The sequence below is a fragment of the Eurypyga helias genome, unplaced genomic scaffold (assembly GCF_000690775.1).
Source record: "Eurypyga helias isolate BGI_N326 unplaced genomic scaffold, ASM69077v1 scaffold3303, whole genome shotgun sequence".
Lineage (NCBI taxonomy): Eukaryota > Metazoa > Chordata > Aves > Eurypygiformes > Eurypygidae > Eurypyga > Eurypyga helias.
In genome coordinates, this window is record NW_010241666.1 from 21 (window position 1) to 11,360 (window position 11,340).

An 11,340-nucleotide genomic window follows, 5' to 3' on the forward strand; every position below is an offset into this window, starting at 1 on the left:
ATTCCGAATGGGACCTCATGAGGGCTGACTGGATGAGAATAATTACTTCCCTTGATGTGCTAGCTACAGTCTAACTGGCACAGACTAGTGATTACTCTTTTATGTCATAAGGCTGTATGTCTGATTAATGCTCAGTTTGTCCATTGCTTAGGTCCTTCTCTGTGAAATCGTTACACAGGCAGTCCATTCCCAGGTTGTGCTGTTGCAAGTGTTTGGTTTTGACCTAGGTGCAGCACTTTGTATTTATCATTATTGCACTTCATGTGGTTTCTGCTGGTGAGTTCTACCAGCTTGTCAAGGAAGCTCTGGGTAGTAGTCTTGCTATCCAACAAATTCCCCTGTACTGATGTTATTTGAAAACTTAAGGATTCATTCCAGCCATTGTGCAAATAACTTAGAAGCAGAACCTGCCAATTATAGAGGCCTTTCCAGATGCTGTGGTGAAAGTGGAATTACTTTGTGTCTCAGCATTGAGATTGAGGATTTCCATCCAGAAGCCCTAGTCTGCAAAAAATGCTGCAGAAATAGGCTGGCATGTAGCAGTGGAGACTGCAGGTAGTCTGTATCAAAGGGAAACAGACTTCTCAAAGAACCTCTAAGTTAATTTGTGTATCTCTTGTGGTTTCAAATCGTATTATTCTGTAACAAGTGGAACAGTGAAGAAAGGAGGGAAGAAACAGTAACAGTTGGCTGCTTTAATAGACATTAAAATCCATCAGTTTCTGAAAAGCTGCAAGGTTATTTTAGAAATGAGAACTTGACATTGTGAATTTTGATTATGCTGGTGTTTTTATTCACATGACTTAATTGTACAAAGCGTTATTTTAAGACACCAGCTGTCTTTTTGTGAGCAGGTAGGGATGAGTTACCTGCATCGTTCACAATACTTGACACGTAGGCTGGTTTCAAATGATTGTTAGCAGTCGAAGTGTAGCCTTTTGAGGAACTGTCATTTGCAGGAAGTAATGAGCTTCACTTCAGCAATAAAAGAGGGATCCTCATACCAGCAGACCAATGTCCCGTTTTCCCTTACTGGCTTCCTTTTTGACACTGTCAGAAGAGCTCAAAGGCTGACAGTGGCCCCTTAGGTGTGATCACTGCTGGATGGAGTAATATTGGAGCAGTAGTGTGATAAAGCTTAAAATGACACCGTTCTATATATCTTCATCTGCCAGTAACCCAAGACTTCCATTTTTAATCATGTATCTTACACACGCTGGTAAGTCAACTACAGTTCTGTATTTTTAGTCACACTCAACTTGGGCTAGGTGTCTGAAAACAATTTCTCCTTGCTCCTTAAAAATCAATGTGGAATCAGTTTCCTTCTGTTTGGGTTCACCATAGAAGATGTGTTACATTTCAGTTTTGCCCTTTGGGCATTCTTAGAGTAGGATTAATTCAGATTTGTTTTCTCCCCTATCGTAGTAATTTCCCCAGTTGCTTTTGTCAGTCTTCTGCATAGCATCATGGAAATGAGAAAGTCATAAGTTCATGGGGGGAAAAGATAGGAACATACATAGTGATTGAAAGAGCTATCAGCTTGGTTTCAGAACTAAGCCTCTAGTTAACTGTGCTCCTTTAATTTCAAAGTCCTCTTACTCCTGAATATCCAAAGGTGGTAGAGCAAAAAGTATAGATACCAAAAAAGTTTAACTATCTCATATTTATACCCATAGCATACTGCTTTTTACTTGTATTGCTAAATGGAAAGTGTGTCTTTTTCTTAATAAAATTATAACTGCAACTTGTTATTTTCTGCTTCCAACTTCAGGTCATTAGTATTTACATGGGAATCACTGTAAATCTGGCAGAGGCATGGGAACCCTACAAAGCCGCGAAAACTGCCCTCAACTACACCCTGGATCTTTCAAACGTCAAAGAGCAGGTACATAAGCCAGAGTTAAGTATTTTTAGCAAGATACAAGCTGTGTGGGCATCCCAAGTCTGTTATATGACACTACTAATGCATAGGACTCTTTTTCTTGAATACAGTTACTTTTATTACATTACAGTACTTTGAAGTATTTTTAACTCAAAGTTACATACGAAGTTTCAAAATCTGGTCTTCACAGCACTGCTTGTTTCACTTCCTTGTGCAGTGTTTCTTTCCCCTAAAAGTTTCAGGGCTGTGACTTGATTAAATAGATGCCAGCCCTCATCGCCGTGTTCCGTCAGTATCGGGATGTCTTAAGCTGGCTTTAGTGTTTGGTCTTGCATAGATAACAGCGTTAGAAGTTACACATCACAGAATGGTTTGGGTTGGAAGGGACCTTAAAGATCATCTAGTTCCAACACATCTATGCTGGCAGAGTGGGGCCTCCCAAATTAAAGAAACAATAAGCTGGAAAAAACATCTGATTGAAAAGAATGATATTGGAATGTTGTATGATGCAATGCAGTTATTTTTATGTGTAGTCATTTTTTCCCTGCCTAAAAAGCAGTGAGTGATACTGGGTTGGTTGGTTGATTGTTTGCCCCGTCAGCAAGCCAGTTGACTGATGATAGCTAAATGGCTCCTTAGGACTGACCCCAGTGTTCAGGAAAGAACACACAGGAGTGTCTAATTAGGAGAACTGTACTATATACTGTGTAGTAAACTTAGGGAATAAGAGCAGACATTCTTCCTTAGTCTTCAGGGAAGAAGTTCACCAAGTAGAACCAATACGTAGTACAGAACAAATATTTTGCAATAGATTTGTGTTGTTTTCCTTTCTCATTAGGCAATAAAACATTGTACCATTTCTTAGGAATAATTTCTAGAGAGTACATAAGTGAACACAGGAAGTTTACAAGTCTGTATTTTTTGAAACATTATGCTTCCTGTGTAGGCTCTTTGCTTTAAAATGTAGCTTGCGTCCTTTGTCATGCAGTTGCCATGGATGATGTTAACTACTACTAATGATGATGATTTTTATGGCGCTTTTTTGATCTGTGTGCCCTTTAAGTTCTTGGGAAGCCACAGTCACACCGTACATGATGTATTCCACTCGATGCAAGAACTGTACTGATGCAAGCTTTGTATATCCTAAGGCAAGCAGATACGCTGCGGTCACTGAGCGGGTGCACACTCAGGTGCAGCAGTTTCTGAAAGAGGGCTGTCTGAGGGAAGAGCTGGTGCTGGACAATATTCCCAAGCTGCTGAATTGCCTGCGAGACTGCAATGTGGCAATCCGCTGGCTGATGCTTCACACTGCAGACACAGGTGAGACTTCCATTGCAGAGCTGTCAATCCTGCTATCCTGGTGCCTCATGTGACGTCCCGAGGGAAGTTCAGTGTGTGCCGCTGCTGAAGGCAGCAGAGTTTCATCTGCTGTTTTCAATGCCTTGTTGAGCTGGTTTTTTGCTAACAGTCTCCTAAAGTCTTCGGTTGAAACAGCCCACATGCATTTCCTTAATTCTCACAAGCTAGACACAGATATAAAAAGTAACATGAGAAGTCATGATCCTGTTGAGTAATACTCTGCAGAAAAAGTCTGTGAACTTAGCTTTTTCTGTCTTCTCACTTAAAGCATCACTCTGGGAGTTCTACCTAGTACCAAAAGGAAAGCTGTGGCTAACTTTTTAATATCTTAGCAATTAATAATTATATAATTAATAAAACCGAGTTTTTTATTCTGTTGAACTGTAATTCAGCTGAAACTGTTAAAAAATGTCTATGACACCAGTTTTTCATCTGTAAGCTGACCTATTTAGACTGTCTTTGGGGCCTCTTGGTATATGAGGAGGCTTCTGTTAACACCTCCATGTGTTTTCTGTAACAGTTTCAGAAATGTTGATCTCTAGGCTTCTCAGTCAGGTGTACTAAATTCACATTTAGTGTGCAGACGTCAGCAAAAGAGTTTTAAGAAGGCTGAAGCACCATAGAAGCCATAATTGGCCAAGAAGGCCAGTGGCATCCTGGGATGCATTAAGAAGAGTGTGGCCAGCAGGTCAAAGGAAGTTATCCTCCCCCTCTGCTCTGCTCTGGGGAGGCCTCACCTGGAGTGCTGTGTCCAGTTCTGGGCTCCTCAGCTCAAGAAGGACAAGGAACTACTGGAGAGGGTCCAGCCCAGGGCCACTAATATGATGAAGGGCCTGGAACACCTTCCATATGAGGAAAGGCTGAGAGAGCTGGGTCTGGTCAGCTTGGAGAAGAGGAGGCTGAGGGGGGATCTTATCACTGTTTATCAATATCTAAAGGGTGGGTGTCAGGAACATGGGGCCAGGCTCTTCTCAGCAGTGTCCAGTGACAGGACTAGGGGCAATGGCCATAAACTGGAAAACAGAAGGTTCAACCTGAACATGAGGAAACCCTTCTTCACTGTGAGGGTGAGAGAGCACTGGAACAGGCTGCCCAGAGAGGGGGTGGAGTCTCCTTCTCTGGAGACTTTCAAAAGCCGCCTGGACTTGTTCCTGTGTGATCTACTCTAGGGGATCCTGCTCTGACAGGGGGTTAGACTGGGTGATCTCTAGAGGTCCCTTCCAACCCCTACCACTCTGTGTAGTTATTTCCTATTCTGAGGAAGAGTTGTACAAGGGTGGTGAGACTCATGTCTCACTTGGGCTTGGAGAACAAGTGAAGACTTTGATATCAGAGCTAAATGTTTTGGCTTTCAAGCTGTTAAAACAGGAGTCTATCTACAAAGGTGGAAAAGCTTGGCCAAATTCTGTTACAGTGGAGAAATGCTGTCTTTCCATTTTCAGCTTGTGATCCAAATAACAAACGTCTCCGCCAGATGAAGGATCAAATTCTTGTAGACTCAAGGTACAATCCCAGGATCCTTTTCCAGCTTCTTCTGGATACAGCTCAGTTTGAATTCATTTTGAAAGAGGTAATGTGCTGCTACCTTCTTCAGTGTTTTCTCCAGAATGGCAGAATAGAGCTGAAGGCTTGAATAGTAGTAGTACTTTTACTGCACAGTCCACTTAGATGAAGAATGATTATTTTGATTTGTTAATTGTGAATTTTCTGTAGATGATTACAAACTACTGTTGCATGGAAGTGACTTTTGCAGTCTTCCCAATAATTGACAGTTTTTATTCTTACCCAATATATTTATATTTACTCAGAAATTTTCATGAACATCCTTACAACAGGCATAGTAAAGTCTGTTGAGGAAGCTACATACGTTTTTATCCTGCCATCCTTCTCTTTTTCAGACTTCCTTTTAAACAGAGCAAAAGCCTATGTTTGTTGAGGAGAAGCTGCTAAGAGAACTCTTACACCTCTGTGGTGGGTAGACCTTGGCTGGCCGCATGGTGCCCCCCAAGTCACTCTATCACTGCCCTCCTCAGCTGGACAGGGGAGAGAAGATACAATGAAAGGCTCATGATAGATAAGGACAGGGAAGGATCATCCAGTAGTTACCATCATGTGCAAAACACTCAGCTTGGGAAAAAAATTAATTTATCATCATTCAAAATCAGAGTAAAAAGAACTAAACCCAAATCTTAAAACAGCTTCCCCCCCATCCCTCTCTTCTTCCTGGGCTCAAATTCTCTTCTCCCACCAAACGGTGCAGGTGGATGGGGAATGGGGTTATGGTCACTTCATCACACATTGTGTCTGCCATTCCTCCTCCTCAGGGGGAGGACTCCTCACACTCTGACCCTGCTGTAGAGTGTGGTCCCTCCCACGGGAGACAGTTCTCCACAAGCTTCTCCAATGTGAGGCCCTCCCACGGGCTGCAGTTCTTCCCCAACTGCTCCAGCGTGGGTCCCTCCCACAGGGTGCAGTCCTTCACAAGCAGCTGCTCCAGGGTGAGTCCCCCATGGGGTCACTCGTTCTGCCAGCAACCCTGCTCCAGCCTGGGCTCCTCTCTCCACGGGGCCACAGCTCCTACCAGGAGCCTGCTCTATTGTGGGCTGCCCACAGAGTCACAGCCTCCTTTGGGCATCCCCCTCATCCAGTGTGGGGTCCTCTCTGGGCTGCAGGTGGGCCTGTGCTCCACTGTCACCCTCCATGGCTGCAGGGCACAGCCGGCCTCACCATGGCCTGCTCCACAGGCTGCCAGGGAATCTCTGCTCTGGCACCTGGAACACCTCCTCCACTCACCTTGGTGTCTGCAGAGTTGCTTCTGTCACATCTTGCTCTCTGTCTGTAAAATCCCCTCTTCTGCATTTTTTTTCCTTCTTAAACATGTTATCCCAGGGGCATTATGACCGCGATTGTCATGGCCTTGGCCATCAGTATGTCTGTCTTGGAGCTGGCTGGCATTGGCTCTGTCAGGCACAGGGGTGGCTTCTGGCAGCTTTTCACAGAAGCCACCCTGTAGCCCCCACACTACCAGAAACCTTGCCACACAAACCCAGTACAACCTGTGTATGATGCTCTACCATTTCTTAAAGGTTCCCGTTAATGCTCTGGCACTAACCTGGTAGAATACCTAAGAGTGTGCTGAACTACAAGTACACACGCTTTTTTGAACTGGGTTTCTCTGGATAGGCTGAGAGAAGTGTAAGTCAACATTAGACTGGAAGTCTTCGTGGATCTCTTACGGTAAAAAGGTTGCTGGATATTTTTATAAGTGACTAAAAATCAACAGTGTCTGCATCATACTGTTTTTTTAAATTCAGTTAATTTCTGTCACTCTGTGTCCATCACGCGGGTTGTATTTCTCAGTGTCTTTAATATTTTGTTTAATATTCTGACAAGATCTTGAAGTTGTATAGTAATCACTGTAAGTCAGTTCCATCTGATTTCAGTATTTATTTCATCTGTTGTAGTATACCTTATTGCCAGACTTTTAAAGCAAATGCTTCGCTTTTCAATAGATGTTCAAGCAGATGCTGTCAGAAAAACAAACAAAATGGGAGAACTATAAAAAAGAAGGATCTGAAAGGATGACTGAGCTTGCTGACGTCTTCTCGGGAGTTAAACCTCTTACTAGAGTGGAGAAAAATGGTAATTGTTAAAAACTGAAGTGTGGGAAAAAAAGTAATTTTTGGTTTTTGTTTCTAAGGTGATACCAAAAGAAAATGCGTGAGGATAATATTGATAATAAGAAAAAATTCAGGTGTCTCAGCTGCCACAGAGGTTTCTTACATGCTGCCTTGTTTAGGTTTTCTGAATATATTCCATATGTAAGCCATATTTAGGTGCCTAATATTTAGATGGGGAGGGTTGGAACTAGAGGATCTTTGAGGTCCCTTCCAACCCAAACTATTCTATGATTCTGTGATTTTTTAAATATGTTTTTCTCATGGGCATGCAGAAATCCTGCCCATTAAACATGGGGATGGTTTAACCTCTCTTCTCATTCTTTTCCTAGTTGTAACCTGGACTTCTGTTGTATTAGCATTTTTTCAAAGCTTCTTTTACTTCTTGTCTGCGCTGAGTGGTATTCTCCAAGTTCTCCAAGTACTTAGAAGTGTTGAATCTGTATTTCTTTCCAAGTTTCTTCCTCTGATTTTGAAACGTGGGTTTTTTGTTGTTGTTGTTTTGGGGTTGGGGTTTTTTTGAGTTGGAATAAGAATAAGAATTGTAAATCACTCTCTTATTTTATCACAAACGCTGCATAAGGTGTCAGTGTATGAGCAACATTTGTGATCAACCCATAACAACAAAACTTAGAATAGAGGCAATTTTATCACTTGCTTCCACTTAAAAGCAGAATTACCTTACTGAAATGTTTCCCTTTACCTTTCTGATCTCAGCAAATTTGTAGCTAAAACATAGAAATTGTAACTGCCAAGGTAACACTGCAGACCTGTTCATAAAACACAGATATATGATTTAAAGGACTGTATCATCTTTGTGTAGATTTTATAATGTCCATTTGTGTTGGTAGTCGGGTTTTTAATGGTGTATGTGAAACATACCTGAGCATTTACCCCTTTACAAGTCTGCATGTTGAAAGACTAGAAATGTAGCAGTTAGATCATAGAATCACAGAATGGTTTGGGTGGGAAGGGACCTTAAAGACCATCTAGTCCCCCCCCCCCTGCCATGGGCAGGGACACCTTCCACTAGACCAGGTTGCTCAAAGCCTCATCCAGCCTGGCCTTGAACACTTCCAGGGATGGGGCATCCACAGCTTCTCTGGGCAACCTCTTCCAGTGCCTCACCACCACCTCCGTGAAAAAGATGAAGACTATTTAAAAGATTTCCTACATGTATAGCCTGTTTGTTTGTTTTGACTAGCAAGTTCCCTGTGTCTTTGTTGCTTATCATAGATGCAAAAATTTGATTAAATTTTTCTTATTCTTACATAGAAAACCTTCAGGCTTGGTTCAGAGAAATCTCCAAGCAAATAATGTCTCTAAACTATGATGATTCCACTGCAGCAGGCAGAAAAACTGTGCAGCTAATACAGGCACTGGAGGAGGTATGGCAAAAAAATTTTCAGATAAATGACCTCGTCCTTTTGAAAAATAGTATCTGTAATACATGCACTGACTTCTGATAGATGAGTTACAAAAACAGATCTGTGTTTAACAACTATTTAAGCCTGTAGATCTTTGCAGTTTTATATATACAGTCAGCAGGACTTAGAATCATAGAATCACTAGGTTGGAAAAGACCTTAGAGATCATCCAGTCCAACCGTATCTGTCTGCCACTAAACCATATCTCTCAGCACCTCATCCACCCGTCTCTTAAACACATCCAGGGATGGTGACTCCACCACCTCCCTGGGCAGCCTGTTCCAGTGTGTGATAACCCTTTCGGTGAAGAACATCTTCCTTACGTCCTTCCTTACGTACTTGCTTATAGACCTTTTGATGGTAGAAGGGACATAGCATGAAAAGTCACGCCACCTTCAGCTGAGGATTTGTCGGGTTTTTCAAATAAATGAATTCATTATTAAACATTATTTGGCAACATTACTAATTTTATTAGAAATTCTGAAAATAAATTCATTTGAAGCTCAGGAGGGTAATTTGAAAGGCAAAATAAAAACACCCGTCTTTGGAAGTAGAAGAAATGTACCCAGAACAGGATATAGAAGAATACTCAGTATGGTGTTTCACAATACACCTCCTCAAGTAACTTTCTGAAATTTATTATTTAACACACTCTAAAGTAGGCCAGGATTTGTTAAGTGTCTTGTATAATAATATCCTGAAGAAATATGTCAGTTCACTGATTATATTTGTATTGCTGTCCTCAAAGATAAACAGGAAAAAAAAGGGGGGTTGTTTTATGGTGTTGGTTTGTTTTTTAAATACAGGTCCAAGAGTTTCACCAGCTGGAAACTAACCTGCAAGTTTGCCAGTTTCTGGCTGACACCCGCAAATTCCTCCATCAGATGATCCGAACTATCAACATTAAAGAAGAGGTCCTAATCACCATGCAGATAGTTGGTGACCTTTCTTATGCTTGGCAATTAATTGACAGGTATCTTAGCAGGAGCTTTTACTTCCAAGTCAGTCATCATTTGCGAAACTTGTGGGACATAACATGCGTAAATATTATTAATACTGTAAATTTCCAACTTCAACAGAGTCTTGAAGCGTTATTGTACGAGTTGTTGAATGTATTCAACTGTTGTGATTGTCATGTTGTTGACTGAGGGTTAAGTGATACTGTAGTTTTTTACTGTCAACCCTGTTCTAACTATAACAATTTTGTTAAGCTTCTACCTCCAGCCTGTAGTCTAGTTAAGTGTTCTCCAAAATACTGGAGTTCCTCTTCCAACCAAAATCAAACAAGGAAAGACAAGTGCTAGAGAACTCCTTTTCTATGGTGTGATTTTGCTGAGAGCTACTTCATTACCTTGGCTGTTAGCACTCCCTCAGGGCCTCTCTTTTGCCCCACTTACCCCTTTATCTTACAGGCTTTTTCTAACCAATATCTCTTCAGACCTCCTTTAGTGAAGTTCTTCAGTCATCTCTCGTGCCATTTCTAGACTACACGGGTGCTGGTGATGCATGATTTAAGAGTTGAAAACAGAGTTTCGGGGAAAAAAGCTGATTTGTTTTGTTTGTTTCCTACCCCAGCTTTACATCTATTATGCAGGAAAGCATACGAGTCAGTCCCTCTATGGTTACTAAACTCAGAGCCACATTCCTAAAGGTAAGTATGAACGACAGTGAATGTGCTTGAACACTGCCGGTCAGCCAGAGCTTTAAGGCTGTGATGTCACAAGACCTAAAACTTCCTTTTACCAACTTTTTCTGTATCCAGATGTTTTTATACTGTATTACATTAACTCAAGGTTAATTTTAAAGAAAATAAAGCCAAGTTATGTTTGGTTTTTTTTTTTTAATGCAGCCAGTTATATTGCAGCTCTTAGGCAAAGAATTCTCATTGTCCAGCCTCTACTCATTACAGTGATTTGCTGGAGGTACTAGTGCATAGATGGGATCCTCTGCGTATGTATTGGAGGAGGCAGGAGGAATTACAAAAGCTGTGGTGGCTATGGCCTTTGTCTGTCGTGATGAAGATCTGGCATCAGATGAAAATATTTTGTGTAAAAAGAAGAACGGGAAATGGCATGAGGGAGAGTGTAAAATTACAACGCAAAAAAAAATGTCATGCAACTGTTAAGATTTAAAAAAAAATAATGATCAGAATGTAGTCTTGCAGACTGTTGTACTTCTTTGACTTTTAACAATGGGGGTTTTTTTCTGTTGGCAAACCTGATGTTGTAACATTGCTCTTTAGGAGCTTTGAGTGCTTTGAGTTGCAGGTTAAGAGCCTGAGTAAGAGAATTCAAGAATTTAATTTGTATTAGGAAAGCAGACATGTGAAGTTAACATTTTAACTTTATTTCTAGCTTGCTTCTGCTCTTGACTTGCCACTTCTCCGCATCAATCAAGCCAATAGTCCCGATCTTCTCAGTGTCTCGCAGTATTATTCTGGCGAGTTGGTTTCCTATGTAAGAAAGGTAGGTGTTTGAAGAGGCATAATTCTCTTGTTCTCTAATTACTTTTTCTTAATTGAAGATTTCTGGGTTTTGAGTGAGACTATGCTGACTGCGTCTGTTTCTTCTCTCATTTACAAAGGTTCTACAGATAATTCCAGAAAGCATGTTTACATCTCTTCTCAAAATTATAAAGCTTCAGACTCATGATATTATTGAAGTGCCTACTCGCCTTGATAAGGACAAGCTCCGAGATTATGCTCAGCTTGGACCGCGATACGAGGTGCAGTTAACATAGGGGATTCTGAAAAAGTGTATTTCGTAGGTGGCCAGCTTCAACCTAAGTTTAAATAGGTACAGCTCCACAGAGTTACACCTTAACAGGGAAGTTGGATTTCTTGACTGAGTAAGAATTAACATTGACTGGTGTTACCGTGAGCATACCCTGGGTTTCCTGAGGGCAGATGAGTAACTGCTGCTCTTCTATTTATGAAAGTTTAAACTTTTCATCTTCTACAAAAAGGGAGGAAAACTAATCATAGAATCATAGAATC

The 11,340-nt window shown here is 41.3% G+C and overlaps 1 protein-coding gene across 1 annotated transcript; it reads left to right on the top strand.

Moving 5' to 3' along the window:
- Positions 1 to 1,771: 1,771 nt before the first annotated feature.
- On the top strand, positions 1,772 to 11,084 carry LOC104507499 (WASH complex subunit strumpellin; the record flags this gene model as incomplete). Its single annotated transcript, XM_010148808.1, has 9 exons — positions 1,772 to 1,885; positions 3,031 to 3,202; positions 4,684 to 4,811; positions 6,754 to 6,883; positions 8,194 to 8,306; positions 9,152 to 9,318; positions 9,921 to 9,996; positions 10,700 to 10,810; positions 10,929 to 11,084. Coding segments are annotated over 9 exons (1,167 nt in total), but the record flags the coding sequence as incomplete, so codon positions are not given.
- Between the last annotated feature and the right edge of the window lie 256 nt (positions 11,085 to 11,340).